This window comes from Marmota flaviventris, chromosome 2, assembly GCF_047511675.1.
Source record: "Marmota flaviventris isolate mMarFla1 chromosome 2, mMarFla1.hap1, whole genome shotgun sequence".
In the NCBI taxonomy this organism is placed as follows: Eukaryota; Metazoa; Chordata; class Mammalia; order Rodentia; family Sciuridae; genus Marmota; species Marmota flaviventris.
Window position 1 is genome coordinate 105654957 of NC_092499.1, and position 22045 is coordinate 105677001.

Consider the following 22045-nt stretch of genomic DNA (forward strand, 5'->3'; position numbering starts at 1 on the left):
AGAATGGTTATATCTAATGAATTTAAATATATGAATAATAATTCATAGCCAAGAAATAGAAATAACCTAAGTATCCATCAGCTAATGAATGGGTAAAGAAAATGTAATACACATATATAATGGAATACTATTCAGCCAAAAAAAAAAAAAAGAATGAAACTATCATTTGGGACAAAATGAGAAAAAAATAAGTGAAGTAAGTCAGGCACAGAAATAGATCCGTATGATTTTATGGGGAATTTTAAAAAGTTGATCTGATAGAATTTAAGAGTATAATCGTGGTTATCAGAGGCTGGAGACGGTAAGGAATGATGGGAAACATTTATGGATATGTACTAAGTTACAATTAGATAGAAGCAAAAAACTGTTGTGTGCTGTTACACAGTGTAAATAGCAATAATGTACTTTACATCTCAAAAATCTAGAATAGATTTTGAAAATTTTCACCATAAAATAATGATAGTTTGAGGAGATAAATCTGTTTAACCTGATTTAAATATTATCCAATGTATACATGTATTCAACACATTGTATCCCATTAATAATGTGCTTTGATATTTTTATGTAACAATTAATAAAATAATAATTATAATAATAATAATTATTATTATTATTATTATTAATGGTACTGGGCATTATACCCACTGAGCTACATCCTCAGCCCTTTTTATTTTTTTATTTTGAGACAGGATCTCAAAAGGTTGCACAGACTAGTCTCAAACTAGTGATAATCTTGCCTCGGCCTTCTGAGTAGCTAGGATTTTAAGCATGTACGACTGCACCTGGCAATAAAATTATTTCTAGAAGAAATAATTATAGTAAGTGTAAATAGGAGTAAATACTCTAAAAAGAGTATTCTCAAAACTACACTGAGATTTCATCTCACACCAGTTAGAATCACAGTCATCAAGAATACAAATAAAAATAAATGCTTCTATACTGTTGGTGGGATTGTAAATTAATAAATCACTATGGGAATGAGTATAGAGGTTTCTCAAAAGAGTTTGCCTGGAACCACCATATGACATGGCTATACCATACCTTGGTATTTATCCTGAAGAATTAGTCATCATACTACAGTGATACATGCATATCCATGTTTATAGTAGCACAATTCATAGTAGCCAAACTATGGAACCAACTTAGGTATCCATCAACAGATGAATGGATAAAGAAAATGTGGCATGTATACACAATTGAGTTTTACTGAGCTATAAAGAAAAATAAAATAATGTTATTTGCAGGAATATGGATAAAACTAGAGACTGTCATGTTAAGAAAAATGAGTCAAACTCAGAAGATCAGGAGTCATGTATTTTCTTTCATATGCCGAAGCTATAAAGCAAAAGGAAAAGAAAGTTGGGGGTGGATATCCTGAAGATCAAAGGGAAATCAAAGGGAAAAAAGGGACCAAGGGATGGAGAGGGAGGAGGGGAGAATGCTAGGGAGTGACATTGACCAAATTATGTTGTTATATTATATGCATGTCTAAATAGGTGTCAACAAGTTCCTCATAATCCCTATAATGCACCAATAAAAATGTGGGGGAAAAAAATCACTGAAATAAAAAAGGAAAAAAAAAAAGTATGCAGGGGCTGTAGCTCAGTGGTAAAGCATTTGCCAGCATCCTCAATACAAAAAGAAGGAAGGAAGGAGAATTATTCTGAGGCTAGATTAGATTTTTGTTTATTTATTTATTTATTTTTGCTGTTTATAAGACATATATAAACAATATGGTTATACAGAAAGATTACAAGGAAAAAGAGATGCTGTATAATTACTAGTCAAAAGAAAGCTGGTGTGTCCTGTATTAATATTGGAAAGAATAGATGTCAAATCAAAAAGCATTACTAATGATAGAATTTTAATTTAATAAAAATTTAATAAAATCATTTGAAATTTTTGTGCTTCAGAAGATATCTGGAAAGTAGATAGCCTAAGTGACTGTTCATTCCTTAGACCCACAGGAACTGCCACAACAAATAAAGATCACTATTTTTATAATGAAAAGCAAAATTAGTGTACATCACAATTGAGTACACAATTGAGTTTTACTGATAATAAGTGCATAAGCAAAATTTGACATTGTCACAGTGAAAGATTTTAATTACCTATCTCTATAATTAATAGAAACAAAAGAAAAAATGTAATAAATTTACATTCTTTCATAATTCTATTATTTTTGAACAATTTCAGATTTATTGGAAAATACTAGAGAGAATTCCTTAATGTTAATGTCTTATATGACCGTGATACATGTATGGAATTTCATATTGGTACATCACTATATTAACTAAATTATAATCTTCATTCAAATTTCACATATTTTTCCACCAATTTTGTTGTTGTTGTTGATGGTGTTCCAAAATCCAGGGTATCATATTGCGTTTAATCATCCTATCTTTCTAGTCTTCTCTAGTGGATTAAATTTTCTTTCTCTGACCACAGTGCAATTTATCTAGAAATCAGTAGAAAAACAATAAATAGAAACTACTTGGGTCAAGAAAATAATAATGTAATTTAGAATATATTTTTAATTACATAGTAACTAAATCCATATTAAAACCTGTGAGATTTGGGCTGGGGTTGTGGTTCAGCGGTAGAGCACTCGCCTAGCGCGTGCTCGCCCTGGATTTGATCCTTAGCACCACATAAAAATCAATAAATAAAATAAAAGCATTATGTCCAACTACAACTAAAAAATAAATATTAAAAAAAAAAAACTTGTGAGATTTAACCAGAATAGTTTTTAGAGAGATCTTTAAACCTTAAGTTCATATATTAAAGGAGAAGACTAAAAATTAATGAGCTGTATATCCATCTTAATAAAGCAGAAAGTATCAAAGTAGGAAGTAAATATAAGGAAGATGAGCAAAGCTAAAATTCTTTGAAAATGATTAAATGATAAATAGAAAGTGAAAATTTTAAAACATTATTTATATAGCATAAGTTTTTAGGAATAAATGTGACAAAAAGATGCATAAGACATCTATGAGAATAATTTTTTTTTAGTTTTATTTATTTATTTTTAAGAGACATTACCTTACTATGTTGCCCAGGCTGGCCCTGAACTCCTGAACTCAAGCCCTCCTTCCTCCCCAGGCCCCAAGTACCTGGGACTATAGGCATAGGCTACCTACCATACCTGGCTTTGGAAATAATTTTTATATTTGAAAGAAATTAGAGACCCATATAAAATACAGAGATGTGGTGCTCTTAAATTTCAAGACTGGAATTATACAGATTCCAGTTTTTCCAAAAAGTACAATCAAACAAAATTCCAGCAAACTGGGGGTGGGGTGGGGGGGGGACGGTTTAGGAGCAGGGAGTTGTGGAATGCAACATGTTTTTTTTTTTTTTTTAAGGGGGGGGGAGAGAGAATTTTTTAATATTTATTTTTCAGTTTTCAGTGGGCACAGCATCTTTATTTTATGTGGTGCTGATGATTGAACCCAGCGCCCCGCGCATGCCAGGTGAGGGCGTTACCGCTTGAGCCACATCCCCAGCCCAACATGTTTGTTTTTTTTTTTTTTTTTTAATAACTTATATGAAAGTAGAAAAGGCCAGTAATAAACATCGATATTCTTGAAGTAGAACAAGTAGGGAGGACATACTTTTTCATATATGAAATAGCTAATATTATAATTAAGAATTAGACCAGAGAATAGAGCCACCCCACCCCCCAAAAATAAACCACTATGCTTATGTAGACAGAAATAGGGCATTACAGAGCAAGAGGGAAGAGCAATTCTTTCAATAAAAGGTGCCAAGACAATTTGTTGGCCATAGTGGAAAAATGAAATTTGTTTTCCACAATTCACACAATAATGATTCTGTTCCATGTGCATTAAAGTTTAACTGTAAAAAATAAAATAAAACTAGGGGCTGGGGTTGTGGCTCAGTAGTAGAGTACTTGCCTAGCACGTGTGAGGCCCTGGGTTCGATCCTTAGCACCACATAAAAATAAATAAAATAAAGGTATTGTGTACAATTACAACTAAAAAATAAATATTTAAAAAAACAAATATAAAACTAAATGTTTGAGACCCAACAATAGGGAGGAATTTCTAAACAATACAAATCCATTAACCTATAAAGGAAACATTAGTAAACATGACTACCTTAAAATTGAGAATTTGAGTTCATCTAAAGTCATCCAAAGAGGATGTAAAAGCAAGCCACAGAGTACATGACTGCAACTTATAGAAGATTAATATCTAGAAGGTATAAAGAACTCCCAGAAATAATTTTTTAAAAGGTAGACAACTCAGTAAAAAAAGGATCAAACAGACATTTCACAAAAATGGATATCCAAATGGCCAGTGAACTTACAAATTTGTCATGAAGGTAATACAGATTGAAATAAAAATGAGATACCATTATAACCTTGTCAAGCTAGCCAACATGTGAAAGTCTAACAATATTGAATGTTGGAGAAGATTTCAACATTGTGAATTTTTAGATCCTGATAATAAGAATGGAAATTAGCCATATACTCTGGGAAACAATGATTCCTTCAACATGAGAACTTAGATGCTATTAGCAGTATTATATGCTATGGCAAATAATACTGCTATGAACATTCATGTACATTTATCCTGTTTCACACATTGAAAGTTTTCACTCTCAATGTGTGAACAGGATAAATGTACATGAATGTTCATACTCTCCATGTGTGAAACAGGATAAATGTACATGAATGTTCATAGCAGGATTATTTGCCATAGCCTCAAACTGGAAAGAATTCAAATAACCACCAAAAGATGAAATAATTGGGGTATATTTATATTTTGGAATATTGTGCTACAATGAAAATGAACAAACAGCAGTTACACACTACACACAACTACCTAGCAAATTATATATTTGTTTATTTGATCTATTGTTTGTTTTTTACTCTAGAATGTAATCTTTCTGAAAACACAGACAGTTTTGTTCTCTGCTGTGTGCACAGCTTCTCTAACAGCACATATTACATAGTGGTATGTAATAGGCACTCAAATAAATTAATGAAGTATGAATGTAGATATTCTTCTTATAGAAATTTGAAATTTTGTATTTATTGCTAGTCTGTTTTAAATTTAATTGGTGTTCATATATTTATTTTATTCTAGTCAGATTTTTGTGATTTTTGAACCCATGGGTTCTTAATCACTGAGCCACTCTAGTCATATTTGTATGTATTTCTTAGAATTAAAACTTTAGATTCTTTGGGAAGACTTAATGGAGAAAAGTACTATAAATAGTCTTGAGAAAAATAAAGGTCTTGGGCTGGGGTTTTGGCTCAAAGTTAGAGTGCTCGCCTCCCATGCGTGAGGCACTGGGTTTGATCCTCAGCACCAGCTAAAAATAAAATAAAGATATTGTATCTACCTATAACTAAAAAATAAATATAAAAAAATAAAGAAAATTTTAAAAATAAAGGTCTTGAGAAAAATAATGATAAGATATCATGCCCTTAAATTTTTAATTAAGTATCTAAGTTCTCATGTTGAAGGAATCAAAAATAGAAATCATAGATATGTTTTTTTGTGTGTGTGTGTGATTTGCATTGAGTAATAGCCCAAGGATTTTCTCTCAAAAGATCTTATTTGGTTTTCCATTAAAAGACTGACAAGTGAATACATCTTTGTTTTTTAAGTTAACATGAAATGTATAAGATACATATATAACATTTCCCACAATTTCCTGCTTTGGGTTTTTCTTTTTATTTTACTTTACTTTCTCTTATTTTATTTTATTGTAGTGTGTGGTAGTGGGGGTCAAACCCAAGGCCTCTTACATGCTAGGCAAGTTCTCTACCACTAAGCTACAAATCCAACCCTTTTTATTTTGAGACAAGGTCATCTAAGTTGCCCAGGTTGCCCTTGAACTTATGATCAAGTAACCTGAGCCTGGAACTTTTTTAGATCTTTTAAATTAACCCCCTTGTTTGAGAGGCACCATCCAGAGTATTACTTGAACAGATATATGTCAAGAACTATGATATTCAAAGAATAAATATTCATAATGATCATTTAGATGTAGGAAGAAACATTTCTTATTTTTCGCTTATTTTTCTTTGCATCATTATTTAATTTGTATTTTTCTTTTATTGTGTGGTTAACATATTAATACCATGATGCATGTATATAATTTAAAAGTAAATATAAATGTATTTTTTAAGGATATGAAGATAATAGAAATAAGTTGTTTGGGCAACAGAAACTTTTTTTCTTCAATAGTCAAAGCAAAGAATAATGCAAGGAAAGTATAAATACCCAATTACATTTCTTATAGCTTAAAAGTTTGAATTTACTTTCCTTCTATACCTGTAAAGACAAAGATTAAATAAGAATCCTGATGCATATGTTGTTCTTGATTAATATATATTAACCTTCCTCCAGGAAAACAACATTAGTTATATCTGGTCATATTTCCACTACACTTTTCTAGAAACTAAATAATAAATAAAATGGAAGGACTTCGTTAACCCTATGAATTAGCAAATTTATATTTGCCTTGCTTTAAATGTGAGCCATTTTTAGTTAAAATAAACACTACAGTTTTTTATTTTTCCTATTGAAATAAACCACATTTATTTTAATCACTTAAGTGCATCTTTTTAACCCTAATAAATAAAGTTGTGATGCACACCTATAATCTCATCTACTTGGAAGACTGAGGCAGGGGAACCACAACTTCAAGGCCAGCATGGGCAACTTAGAATAAATAAAAAGGACTGGTGGTATATCTCAGTGCTTGGGACCCTGGGTTCAATTCCCAGTACCTCAAAAAACAAACAATAAACAAAAAATAAAGTTGCATGTGATAATCTGATTTTATAATTTTTGCATAATTGAGGTACAACTTTGTAATGTCTTACATAATGTATTACATCGAGCTATAAAAAAATTGGAAACTGTTTTGTGTTGTTTTCAGTGCTGATTTTCTTTTTCATAAGTCTTACTTTTATATTTATTATTGTATTAGAATAAAAATCTTAAAAAAGTGATTTGGATTTCTTTTGTTATTGTTTCTAATTTACCATGATTAGTGAGATAGTCATTTGTTTTCTAGATTGATGACATTGTAAAAGCTGTTGGTAACTGCAGCTACAACCAACTAGTGGAGAAGATCATCTCTTGTAAGCAATCAGACAATAGTGAGCTGGTTAGTGAAGGTGGGTGAGTGTTGCTACTACTTGACTTTTTTATTCTTGGCAAAATAATTAGTCTTAAAATTTAATATCTTTCAAATTTCTTACATAGGACTTCTAAAAATACAAGTGATGCTACTTGTAGGAATTAAGCAATCATTCATAAAAGTGCCAATGAAAGATTTTTCCTAGAACCCTTTTCACTTGGCTTATAAAATCAGGCCTGGATGCTAAAAAGTCTTTGGAATCACTTGCAAGCTTTGGTATGGTCAATTACTCAGAGGTTACTGATAATTACTTTTTTTAAAGGATTATTATTTGGGAGGACTGGGTAGATTTTATAATCTATTATGAGCACTTCAGTTGACAGAAATGAGTATTATGTTGCTTAAATATTCTTTTTTAACAGACCTCTCCCTTATAAGACAGTATATTAAATCCCTATTCTGTATCAGAATATGTCTATGTATATTAGTAGCTCACTGAAATTACCAAATTCCTCCTTACAAAAGCAGCTTAATATTTTTTTCAGCTGTGTTCCAGTCAATTATGGGAGAAGCTGATTTAAAACCAGAAAGGCTATCAGAATCCACAGCACTTGGATATACCTTTCCCACCACATACTTCATTTTTTCATAAATAAACACAGATAATGAAGCTGCTATTTTCTTTTTTTAGAAGGATAAACAAAAAAGAAATCAAGAGAAGCAAGGGATAAGTTTCATTCTGCCTCAGACACACTTCTTTTATGTAAGGTATAATAAAAATTGATACATCTTGGGGCTAGGGGTGTAGCTTAGTGGTAGAACACTTGCCTAGCATGTGTAAGGCCCTGGGTTCCATCCCCAGCACCACATAAAACTAAATAAACAAAATAAAGGTGTTGTGTCCATCTTTTTAAAAAAATTGATACATCTTTTAAAATCAAAGCAAATGACTACAAGAATATATAAAAGATGTGTACACAAATCCACATTGTATTAATTATCAGAATGCAACTAATTATATTATTCACTTATCCAGAAATTTGACACATTTATGCAGGTGTTAAGAAAATACATGATATTTAATTGAGGTTGATCCCCTGGTCTTTTATTTGCAAAAAACATACGGATCATTGACTTAGATGACAACTTTCACTAAAACTTAAGGCAAAAAACTTAAATTTTAAGAAGGAACAACAAAAACCGTTGTAAGAATGTTTGAATGAACAAAATTCAACTCACTTGAACTATATATTCATGTCCATGCTCTCATTTCCAAATATATATTCCTAAAAAGAAGCCCGTAAGAAAATTTCTATGAAATCTGCTTTCTCTTTAATGTCCAATATACTATTAGAGTTATGCTATTCATTACTAATCAAAGGAACTAAAGATTTTAAAAGTGGTAACAGACAGAATGATAGCCAAGAAGGGATGTCTGAGATTTTAGGGTAAGAAATTGCTGAGAAAACTGTGACAGTATTTTTCCCAAGCCAGACTGCAATGCTACAAGAATAGTACTAGTACACTAATTAACACAACGAATACCAAAAAATGAGTCCCTTCATTACTTCTTTTTCCTTAACTTGATGTTATACCTTTTATTTCTCTGACATTGATTCCCCAGGATAGTGAGAAACTATTGCTAAATTATGTAGTATCAGTAATTTGAGGAGAATGTCTTGGTAAAAGCAAGGAAGTAATCTCCCTCTATAGTGGTATATAATTTTCAGTTAATATATACTAAGCATATTTATTGATTAATTCTTTCATATACAAAGTCTGTAATAGTGAAATTATGCATAATAGTTTTTCATATTAAAAAATAATTATATGTGGAATTCAGTATAATTAAAAAACTAAACTAGTTTTTTGTTTATAAAAAATTACAAAAACTTCTATAAGGTGGTAAGAAATCATGCATCAGAAAGAAAAGACCACAGCCAGGCATAGTGGTGCACACCTGTAATCCCAGCAACTGGGGAGACTGAGGCAGGAAACAAGTTCTAAGACAGCCTGGGCAATTTAATGAGACCTTTTCTCAAAAATAAAATTGAAAGGGTTGCGATGTAGCTCAGTGGTAGAACATTTACCTAGCATGTATGATTTTTATTTATCAATAGCATTTATCTTTCCTCCATCATTTTTCTTCATCATGTTCTCTTGGCATTAGCTTTTTGTTGATGGAATAATAAACCTAAGAAAAACAAAATAGAGGAGGAAAGATTTCTTTTTTACTCAAAGGTTTTAATATATGGTTGGCTGGCTCCATTGTTTTCACCCAGGTGGGGGAAAGGGTGGATGACGAGAAATAGCCTTCCAGGGACCTATTTCCTCCAATAGGCCCCTACAGTTTCCCTCATCATCCAATCACTTCCCCAGTTCCCCAACTCTGCATTTCATATCCAAGCCATAGCACTCTTGGATATATAGTGTTCAATGAAGTAGTCTGCTTTGTTTTTCTTTCTTTTCTTCTTTTTTTTTTTTAATATTTATTTATTTATTTTTAGTTATCGGTGGGCACAACATCTTTGTTTGTATGTGGTGCTGAGGATCGAACCTGGGCCGCACGCATGCCAGGCGAGCGCGCTACCGCTTGAGCCACATCCCCAGCCCCTTGTTTTTCTATTTAGCCTTCAACTGTGCCTTTTTAAAAAAATATATATATTTTATTTTATTTTTTTGCAGTTGTACATGGACAGCATAGCTTTCTTTCTTTCTTTTTCTTTTTTTCTTTCTTTCTTTCATTTCTGTGTGGTGCTCAGGATGGAATCCAATGACACACATGCCAGGCAAGCACTCTACCACTGAGCTACAATCACAGCCCTATACCTTTCCTTTTGAATCAGTAAAATATGCCAGACTGGTTTGTTTCTAATTTTAAAAGCTTTGGTCATAGATGATAATTATTATTATTATTATTATTTTTCAAACATTTCATTTGTTATCAAGGTGCAGGGTATAGGAAATACTTTTAGTAACTTTTTTTTTAAGGAAAAAATGTTATTTAGCTGACATAGAATTAGAAAGTCTTTCAACTTCTTTTATATAATGTTCATTTTATTTTGGTGCTGACACTTTATAAGAAAAAGCATAGAACTTTTACGTGTACATAGAGTACATATTATTTGCTACTTCTTTCAAATGTCAATACTTTCTGATCTAGTTAAAATGATGGATTGTGTCATAACACCAACATCAATAAGAAAAAAAAAATAGTACCTGCTGCCAGACTTCACTAGAGCTTGAATTTTAATTCCAGATACTCTCTTAGGAATAATTGTTTTTTTAAACAATTGTTCTTAGGATAATGATATGCTTTATAAAAATAATTCCAGGATATTTGTTCACTTAATCAAAAATTTATTGAAACTGTATTATATGGTCTAAACACTAAATAGTGTAGATTGAATCACATTTTTTTTTATTAAATAATATTAGTTTCTTTTTTCTTCAGCTTTTATTTTCGAGAATCTCAAACCCACAAAAGAGTTGGGACAGCACAATGAACATTTATATTCACTTTTCTTAAATTCACCAATTATTATCATATTGAATATTTGCTTTTTTCTATATTTCTGCACACACATTTTTGCCCTAAATCACATGACAATTAGTTGCAAGTATCATAGTACTTTTTTTTTTAACCCACCAGTGCTTCATCATTTGTCTCCAAAGAAAAAGGAATTCACCTGTTTAAAGTCTTCTTTATAATCACAATATAATTATCTCATGCAATTTAGCGTTGATACAGTATTACCTAATATAAGGTTAATATTCAGAATTTTTTAGTTTTTCCAATAATGTCCCTTAAAGCTTTAATTTTTTTCAGTGTAGGCTCTAATCAAAGATCAATTAGTTGTCTTTAGTTTCCTATAATATAGAAGAGATTCCTAATGTTTTTCCCTTTTTTTTTCTCTCCTGCTTTTTAAAAAAAAAAAATCTACTGTGAAATTGACTTTTAGTTTCAATAGTCCAAGCCAGTTGTTTTATAAAATAGCTCTTAATATGGATTTATCTGATTGTTTCCTCATAAGTAGGTTTAAATTATGTATTCTTGGCAGTATGCTGCATAGATAACATTGTGTTCTTCCTAAGGCATAAAATCAGGGGGCACATGGCTGATAATCCCATTATTGGTGATGTCTAATTTGATCAAGGTGGTACAGGCCAAATTTTCATTGTACAGATTTCCTTTTTCCTTTGTAATTAATAAGTAACCAGTGATGTTCTGCACTGAAACTGCGAATGTCCTGTTCTTAATAAATCATTTGCCCAGGAAATTGTGTATCCATCTACTCTTGCCTTAATCAATTATTTCTATGGTGGTTATGATACTTTTATTATTCTATCTACATTTATTTGTTATTCTTTTGTAAAAGATGGTTTTCTTTTTTCTTCCCCATCCCTCGCTAAAATAATAATAATAATAATAATAATAATAATAATAATAATATCAACATAAACTCATGGATTCTTTTTTTATTTTTATTTTTGGGTACTGGGGATTGAACTCAGGAGCACTCGACCACTGAGCCATATCCCCAGCCCTATTTCATATTTTATTTGGAGACAGGGTCTCACTGAGTTGTTTAGCGCTTTTTTGCTGAAGCTAGCTGACTTTGAATTCACAGTCCTCCTGCTCAGCTTCCCAAGCCAGTCATGGATTCTTAATTAGGATGTTATAGTTCATTATTATTATAATTATTCTTTTTGACACTTAAATTGTTCCAGATGTAGCCATTAGGATGCCTTCACACTGGGTCCCATGTTCTGCTAAATCCTTATCATTTTTTGAGCCCTTTATTTTTTGGCACAATGAAATGTTCTTGTCTCCCTCCTGCTCCCCTGGAATCATATAAGTCTCCATCTTTTAAAATATATATATATTATTTATTTATTTATTTATTTGAGAGAGAGAGAGAATTTTAATATTTATTTTTAGTTATCGGCGGACACAACATCTTTGTTTGTATGTGGTGCTGAGGATCGAACCTGGGCTGCGCGCATGCCAGGCGAGCGCGCTACCGCTTGAGCCACATCCCCAGCCCAAAGTCTTCATCTTTTTAAAGAAAATCTGAGCATTTGTCACATGAAAAAATTGTTTTGTGGCTACATGTGGAGGTGGCTGTAATGCCAGCAATTCGGGAGGGTGAGATAGGAGGATTTTGAGTTCAAAGCCAGCCTCAGCAACTTAGTGAGGCCCTAAGCAACTTAGCAAGGAAAAAAGAGACAGAGAGAGAGAGAAAGTGTTTTGCCTCTCCTCTTGTGGAAAAAACACATTAATGTATATGATTTTTGAAATTTGAAATTACAAAAAGAAAATTAACAATTTATTTAAAGCTGTCACAGTGACAAAGGTAAGTTCTGACCAAGCTTAAATTTGCCTTAAAAACAAAACTCTGATGCTTGTGTCAGCTTTATCCAAGCTTAAATTTGAATGCAAATCTCAGACAAGATTACATCTAGGCAATATTTTTAAGAACATAAATTATGTTTCCTTTCCTCCTATTTCTACTTTCTATTCCTTTTTGCCTAATTTTAGTGCTTCTCTTCCTAACTTCACCTTCTTTAAGGGAATAAGAGCATTCATATTCCCTAATAACTTTCTAGTAACAGAAAAAAAAATTGATAAATCTCATTTATGATTGAATTTCTGAATACAAGAAATATTTTTGAGTATAATGATCTTGTTAGGAAAAAAAAAAAGTGATATTGGCCGTGCGCAATGGTACATCCCTGTAATCCCAGCAGCTTAGGAGTCTGAGGCAGGAGGATCGTGAGTTCAGAGCCAACCTCAGCAAAAGTGAGACACTAAGCAACTCAGTGAGACCCTGTCTCCAAATAAAACACAATGTGGCTCAATGGTTGAGTGCCCAGAGTTCAATCCCCATACCCCCCAAAAAAGTGATATTATGTTCATGTGAAAATGTATAATAACAAATCCTACCATTATGTACAACTATAATGTACCAATTAAAATATGGAAAAAGAATTTTTAAGAAAGAGTGCTTAATTTAAATTTATTTTCAGTAATAATCTTTTAATATTATCATTATATTAGTGGCTTTTTACCATTAGTATCACTATATCTATAAAAAGTTGAAATGTAATCTGAATGCTGCAAATAAACTCTATATTATTTGAAATGGTGGACTATTTGAAGCAATACATTTAAGTAAATACTATATAACATGGAGTTATATACCAACATTTGTTTAATTCATCATAGAAATTTGTACCTAGATTAGTCTTTTCAATACTCTACTATAACCACTGCTTTACAGATGCAGGAGAATTGGGAAATACTGTGTTTTGTAATTTTTAATAGTTATTGCTTTGTAATTTAAGGATCCATGTATTTATGATCATCTGCACTAAATCTTTAAATGTTTTAGTATCAGTTTTAATAAGTCTCCTGGACTCCAGTCTTACCATAACTAGTTTAATGTCCTTGAGGAAGTCATTTATTCTTTGTGAGTCTAACTCCTGTTTTGTAAAAAAAAATGTAGCTAAGACTTTTCTAGCAAAGACCTTTCTAGCATTAAATATTTGAATTTCACAGTAACATGAGGTTAATGTACTGTATGTCCACTGAATTTTTGTATCTGTATTTGGCAAGGGGAAAGGAGACTACGACACTTTACCACTGAGCTACATCCCCAGCTCTTTTTGCTTTAAGACGGGTCTCACAAAGTTACTTAGTGCCTTGCTAAGTGGCTGAGACTAACCTCAAACTTGCAATTCTCCTGCCTCAGCCTCTGAACCACTAGGATTACAGGCATGTGCTACCACACCTGGCTTTTTGTATCTTTTTTTTTTAAGGGATTTAAAGGGATTTGGAGAGAATGTATGAGACTGAGCTGTGAAAGGAACATTTAGAAACATCTTTCTGAAAGAAGCATTTAGGGGGCTGGGGTTGTAGTTGTAAGGCCCTGGGTTCGATCCTTAGCACCACATAAAAATAAATAAATAAATACAGGTTAAAAAAGAAGAAGCAGCATTTAATGATGTGGATATTATAGACAGGAGTGGTATTTTGCAGCATAAACAAAATGCTTCATTTTTAAAACTTTATATATTCTACTTGGTAAAAGTTTGCAGTTATGCTATCAATTTCCTTTGATTGTAGCCTCCTTTAACTTTTGCACTTCCCTTCCTACCTTAATCAAGTCCCTGGAATAGTGTGTGTATTTTTAACATTTTTACAACCATTTTGCAGCTTGAAGTGCTATGGCTTGTTACCAAGGAATACACAGGCAGTTGAATAAATACATTACCTAGCCTTCTGGCCCTGCCAACTTTCTACCAGGTTTATTTATTTATTTACATATGACAGCAGAATGCATTACAATTCTTATTACACATATAGAGCACAATTTTTCATGTCTTCATACCTGTACTTTGGATAATAATGATCATCACATTCCCCAAGTTTATTTTCAATTTCTTATTGAGGCATTAGTTTCTTATTACAGATTCATCTTTATTCCCTATATCTGCACCTCTCAGCTTACTTATAAAACTCTTTAGAAGAACCTCCCCACTTACTGCTCCTGAGACATTTCTTTTCTACTAAAGGAAAAGAGGAAAAGGAGGGAAAGAAAAATACATGTTTAAAAAAATATTTATACAGTTGATTCTCATTGTTTGCAGTGGTAATGTTCTATGTTGACCAAGGAATTAGTGAATGCTAAAGTATTGTTCCTAGGCAAGACACAAGATTAGGATTTTTTTGGGGGGGAGGGAATGTCCAGGTTTGAGGGGGTGGGGCATTTAAGCACTGAGGCACATTCCTTTCCTTCTTATTATTTTGAGACAGGGTTTCACTGAGATGCTTAGGGCCTCACTAAATTGCTCAGTCTGGGTTTGAACTTATGATCCTCCTGCCTCAGCTTCCCTCTGTGATTATAGGTGTGCACTACTAAGCCTGGCTCGGATAGATCATTTTTTGTCAACCAGTCAACAACCTTATTTTATGAGTGTTTCTGTTTTAAAATACTTTATTTAATAATATACTATTGATTCATTGACATTAAACTCAGAGCCAACAACACTATAATTCATGCCTGAACAAAGCTTATCTGACATGTATTTTCTCCATCACAGCCTTTCTCCACTTAGTACTAGCTATTACTTTAACCTTACACTTGAGTGAGGGTTGGGTGGGGGCAATATTTCAAACAGAAAAAACACCAACAAAACGTACAAAAATATGAAAAACATGACACTAAATAGACCATGAAAAGGACACTTGTCTATGGTATGAGCTGAAATAACAAGGCAGAGTGTTGCTGGGCAATTCAAATTTTTTGCCTATCCTCAGATATCCCCAAATGACCATTGAAGTGCTGTGAGTATTGATTTTTAGGTATTTATAAATAACTTTTAGCTAGTACATGAACTCATAACTTTGCAGTTAATGAGGATCAACTGTACCATGTATCTTTTAAAATAAAATTCAGACAACTTGGGGCTGGGGGTATGGCTCAAGTAGTAGCGCGCTCACCTGGCATGTGGGAGGCACTGGGTTCGATCCTCTGCACTGCATAAAAATAAAATATTGTGTCCACCTAAAGCTAAAAAATAAATATCTTTTAAAAATTCAGACAACTTCTGTATATTTCATTCTGTTTGAGAAAGAAAAGAGATAATATCTATTTCTAAACTTTGTATATCTACATAATGAGTGGCATGTGTTGGAGTAGATTAGGATAAAAATGGCACCGACTATCCTACTGCTTTCTATTGAGTTTTATGCCTACTTTTAGATTTAAGAAAAGAATTTAACAATTTACACTTGAGAATTATCTGGGATCTCTGTTAAAAGCTCAGGACTACTTAAGTAACAATTTTTTAGGCAATTTGTCTTAAGGTAATTTGTGAAGGCTGCTTGTAATTTCTAAACATCTCGCCATTGGGGCAGTAGATGTTGGACATACATCATTCCTACCCACATTTTAAATTGCTAACTCCTTGGTTTTTAATTTTAATTTATATATATATATATATATATATATATATATATATATATATATATAATATTTTTTTTAGTTGTAGATGGACACAATATCTTTATTTATTTATTTATTTTTATGTGGTGCTGAGGATCAAACCCAGTGCCTCACATGTGTGAAGCAGGTGCTATATCACAGAGCTATATCCTCAGCCCCATTTGTATTTGTTTTAATGGGTTTTAGTTTAATTAAAGTGTCTGTGTCTTTTATTGTAAGCTGTCACCTAACAGTTTATTTAGGATGGGAACAACTATAAATATAACTTCTATACCTAAATTACAAAGATGAATCTCCAATTTGGGGCCACCATCCTAGGAAAAGTTTTATATTGATTGGACTTTATATATACTTGAACACAATATTAATAGAAAAGAGTAATTTTTTAATTTTGAAATTCTTCCATCTACTATTGTGCATCTAATATTATGCATTGGTTCCATAGGCTTTGTAGCTGAGCAGTTTCTAAATAATACAGCCACTCAACTGACATACCATGGATTATGTGAACTAACTTCAACCGTTCAGGAAGGAGAACTTTGTGTGTTCTTTCGGAATAATCATTTTAGCACCATGACCAAATACAAGGTATGATATAGAAATAGCTATTCAGTTATTATTCTAAGTCAAAGGAGCTTGATTTAGAGATATTGTTTGATTTTCTTCAAAATAAAAGATTATAGGATAGTATTCCTTAACCATCAAATTGTGAAAGTAATTATTAAATACTTTTAGGATGGAACGGATTAGCAATTGTTCACAGATTACCACATTAAGAAATATTTATTTTCTAGAAGGGGGGGATAATATCCTAGAAATAGAAAGAACTAGGGTGACTTTTAATAATGGATGCTTGTGAAGTAAGCACTAAGATTTATCTGTGCACACCTATAATCTATTCAAGAGGCTGCAGTAGGAATATCATTGTGTTCAAGGCCAGCCTGTACAACATGGTAAGACCCAATATTTATTTATTTATTTATTTTAATTTTTTTTATTAGCTACACATGACATTACAATGATCTTGGCAATTCATACATTTGAATCATTGGGGTATAATTTCTCATTTTTCTAATTGTACAGATTGCAGAATCACACTGGTCAGAGAGTCACCTGTATACATACAGCAGTCATAATGTCTATTCTATTCTTCTGCCCTTCATATCCCCCCTACTCCTCCCCTCCCCTCCCATCATTTCTCTCTATCCAATCTAATGTGACACACTTTTTTTTTCTTTTCTTTTTCTCGTCATAATATCATACATGTATTCTGTATAACGATGAGGTTCTCCTTCCATCTTCCGTGCAACTCCCCTTCTCCCTTTTTTTTCCTCCCACCTCTCTTCCCTATTTAGTAGTAGTCTTCCTCTCATGCTCTTCCTCCCTATCCCATTTTGAGTCACCCCCCTTATATCAGAGAAGACATTCGGCATTTGTTTTTTAGGGATTGGCTAACTTCACTTAGCATAATCTGCTCTAATGCCATCCATTTCCCTGCAAATGCCATGATCTTGTTATTTTTTAGTGCTAAGTAATATTCTGTTATGTATAAATGCCACATTTTTTTAATCCATTCATCTATTGAAGGGCATCTAGGTTGGTTCCACATTCTAGCTATTGTGAATTGTGCTGCTATAAATATTGATGTGGCTATGTCCCTGTAGTATGCTCTTTTTAGGTCTTTTGGGTATAGACCGAGAAGGGGAATAGCTGGGTCAAATGGTGGTTCCATTCCCAGCTTTCCAAGGAATCTCCATACTGCTTTCCAAATTGGCTGCACCAATTTGCAGTCCCACCAGCAATGTATGAGTGTACCTTCCCCCCCCCCCATCCTCGCCAGCACTTATTGTTGTTTGACTTCATAATGGCTGCCATTCTTATTGGAGTGAGATGGTATCTTAGAGTAGTTTTAATTTGCATTTCTCTGATTGCTAGAGATGGTGAGCATTTTTTCATGTATTTGTTGATTGATTGTATATCCTCTTCTGAGAAGTGTCTGTTCAAGTCCTTGGCCCATTTGTTGATTGGGTTATTTGTTTTTTGTTGTTGTTGTTGTTTAACTTTTTGAGTTCTTTATATACTCTAGAGATTAGAGCTCTATCTGATGTTTGAGAAGACCCAATATTTAAAAAGAAAGAAAAATTGCCTTTATGGTAGTGTTTACTATCAATGTGACTTTAAATTCTTCTTTTATTGCTTTTCATGGCTCTGCCAAAGGGGGAAAACCCTTTATTATTATTATTATTATTATTATTATTATTATTATTATTATTATTATTCTACTTACACATGACAGAAGAATGTATTTTAATTCATTGTACACAATGGAGTGCAACATTTCAATTCTCGGAGTTGTACGCAGTGTAGAGATGCACCATTTGTGCAATCATACATGTACCTAAGGTAATGATGAAACCCTTTTTTGTTATCTCTTATATCTATCCCTTTTTTTTTAATATTAGGTGTCACCTAGTTTAGGAGTCTGTCAATTTGTACCTAGACTTCTGTGGTAGAATACTGTTCTTACCATGTCAGTAATACATCAGAAATATTCAGTAGCACCTAGTGCCTAGAGGATTAAAATGCAAGCTATGTTCTGCTATTCCCAGTTACCTATACTTTGTGTAAGCCAAAATAGTTTCTTTCATTGACAATCCCCCATGCTTTTTTGTTTCTACAACTTTACTTGCATTCTTACTCCTTAATCTCTGTTCACAAAGCTCTAATCAATTTTTTTGGTCTGTCCAAATATTATCTGTCTTGAGTCTGGTATGTTGCTCAGTGATAGAGCATTTGCCTAGCCCTGTGTGAGGCCCCGCGTTTGATCCCCTTCACATGCACACACCAAAAAAAAAAAAAAAAAAAAAGAAGAAGAAAGAAAAGAAAAAAAATGATCCATTCTATTTTTATTATTATTATTTTTATAGTTACAGATGGACAGCATACCTTTATTTTATTTATTTATTTTTATGTGGTTCTGAGGATCGAACCCAGAACCCAGTGCCTCACAGGTGCCAGGCAAGCACTCTACCACTGAGATATAACCTCAGCCCAAATGATCCATTCTTTAAGAAGCATTTCAAACACTAACCCTTCAGGAAAGCTACCCCTTCTCTTCCTAAAGCAGTGGTTCTCAACCCAGATTGTATGCCAGAACCATCTGGGGAGCTTTTTAAAAAATACCAATGCCCAGAACTTACACTAACTCAATTAAATCAGAACCTCTGGAGGTAGGACCTGAGCATCATTTGGGTTGTTTTGTTTGTTTGTTCTATTTCCTTTATTTCCATTATACCATCTTTCTAATCTTGACAGTTTTGGATAAGACGTACTTTTACTTCTGTCAAGCACCCATTGAAAGCATTATTTATAAGGGTTAGAGATATTTCTTAATTGACCCAGAGACCGAATGCCTGATTTATAGCAGAATTTTTTAACATTGTGGCTATGGATGTAAACTAGAAACTGAATCGGAATGCTTTAAAAATACTAAACCAAGAGCCAGGTACAATGGCACCTTCTTGTGGTCCTAGTTACTTTGGATGTTGAGACAAGAGAATCACTTGAGCCCAGGAGTTTTAGACCAGCCTGGGCAATGTGTCTTGACAACAACAACAATAAAAAAAGTTCTTTCAGGAATTTGTACCTGAAGAAAAGCAATTTAACCAGAGAAAATACTGAAAAATAAATAATTAAAACTTGGTGGTGGGAGAGGGTTTTTTCTGACATGTATCAATTTGGATAGGGTGGAAGATTGTGCCATTGTTCTTATAAGTTTGTTCAGCATTAAAACTACTATTCTCGTCCATTAGTTCTTGGATTTTTAGAGTGTTTATAGCTCTTTATAAATTTGAGCCCAAGGGAATCCGTGTTCTCCTAGGACACAAGGAAAAAAAATAGCTCGTTTTTCAAACAAAATAAGACTACTTTAATACTACATTAGGTCTTCATAATGCCATTCAACTAAAACCATGAAACTCTTTTGTCATCTAAAGAGCTATGGCCCTATCCTGAAAAATCATACTGGGATTGAACCCAGGGATACTCTACCACTGAACTACATCCCCATTCTTCCTACCTCACTTTACCTGCCCACTCCACCCCTAACCCCCCCCCCCCTTTTTTTTCTTTTGAGATAGGCTAGTCTCAGACTTGCAATCTTCCTGCCTCAGCCTTCTTAGTGTGGGAGATTACAGATGTTTACCACCTGCACCACCACACCTGGCACTAGGGGCTTTTGTTTGACTATAGGGAAGGTATATCTCTATTCCAGTACTTGTCTAGATATTGAGGCTGTGGAGTTAGGTTAGACTCTTTGGTGACATTCTATACACCAAAGCATTGAAAAGTATATAACTATTTCTAAAACCTAGATCTGGACAAAGTATTCTGCTTATTAACTTTATAATTCCATCTTCATAGACTGCCATAGTCCTTCTGCCAATTTTATATATTAATCAAATATACTAAACTGATAAATTAATCAAATATACCTATTTTTCTTTCTGAACAGTATCACCAACCTCATGCTTCCCAATTACTTAATATTGTTAGAACTATGATTTTGTTTGCATAGGATATTTTCTCTGATGATAGATACTAATTGACTTCCTATTGTTTGAAAGACCTCTTACCATTCCTAGTTTTGTGATTTACCATTCCTAAATTCTGAACAAATACCTCTGCTGTTTCTTCCACTACTAGCAAAACAATCAGGTCCAGCACTGTTATTACTTGTAATAGCAGCCTCCACAAATCCTTCACTAAACTTTTCATCCCTTATTTGCACATTGGCAGCAAATATGTATACCCCAAATTTCTGCTATCATGTATGTTACCAACCTCTTTGTACTTCTGCCTAATCTTATGCAATTAAACTGGGCAGATAATCTTGGCAAATTCACATTGAACACATGACTGTGCTTTTCAATAGCATGAATAGATTATAATCTGAAAGCAGAATGAGGACATGGGGGTAGATGCTTTTCAGGGCTATTCCTATGGGTACAGATAGTATGAGATAATATTTTATCCAATCAGGAAGCTTAAAAGTATAAAAATGAGTTGTAAAGAAACTACCTTTTTCTTCTAGATCTGTTTTGCTTCTCAAATCATTTGCATAATTATGACTCCTTGGTTCTTATCATTACCTAATTTTATATCCAAGACTTAGTTATTACAGTTTATTTTTATGATCCTCCTTTTTTAATACTTTCTACTTGCTCTTAACTAAAATAAACTACTAATTGCTTGGCCCCTGTCTCAATCACATAGCTTCTGGAACTTTGGTTCACATAAGGATATTTGCCGTTTCCCCATTGTGACTCCTTCTGGATCATTCTTTGACCATATCAGTCTTTATATTCATGTCATAACTGTTTCCCTTTACTCTTGATTTTAAATTACTGATATCTCCCCGGAGTATATTCAAAACCTAATGTTTTTTGTTTGTTTGTTAACTATATATTTAGGAGTTGGAAGTGAAAAATACTTTAGAAGGAGTATAGTTCTGGATTTTTACTGGAGCCAAGTTAAAAATAAATTTTTTTCTGTATAACGATGAGGTTCTCCTTCCATCTTCCGTGCAACTCCCCTTCTCCCTTTTTTTTCCTCCCACCTCTCTTCCCTATTTAGTAGTAGTCTTCCTCTCATGCTCTTCCTCCCTATCCCATTTTGAGTCACCCCCCTTATATCAGAGAAGACATTCGGCATTTGTTTTTTAGGGATTGGCTAACTTCACTTAGCATAATCTGCTCTAATGCCATCCATTTCCCTGCAAATGCCATGATCTTGTTATTTTTTAGTGCTAAGTAATATTCTGTTATGTATAAATGCCACATTTTTTTAATCCATTCATCTATTGAAGGGCATCTAGGTTGGTTCCACATTCTAGCTATTGTGAATTGTGC

The 22045-nt window shown here is 33.0% G+C and overlaps 1 protein-coding gene across 2 annotated transcripts in view; it reads left to right on the forward strand.

Annotated features, from left to right (window-relative positions):
• Positions 1–22045, forward strand: part of Mindy2 (MINDY lysine 48 deubiquitinase 2) — an 85818-nt gene that overhangs the window by 45758 nt on the left and 18015 nt on the right. Inside the window, exons 5-6 of one of the 2 annotated variants that reach the window (XM_027923013.2) lie at positions 7060–7162; positions 16582–16724. The exons of the other annotated variant lie outside the window; for it this stretch is intronic. Coding sequence (XP_027778814.2) covers positions 7060–7162; positions 16582–16724 — 246 coding nt within the window. The remainder of the gene's footprint in view (positions 1–7059; positions 7163–16581; positions 16725–22045) is intronic. 2 annotated transcript variants of the gene reach the window in all.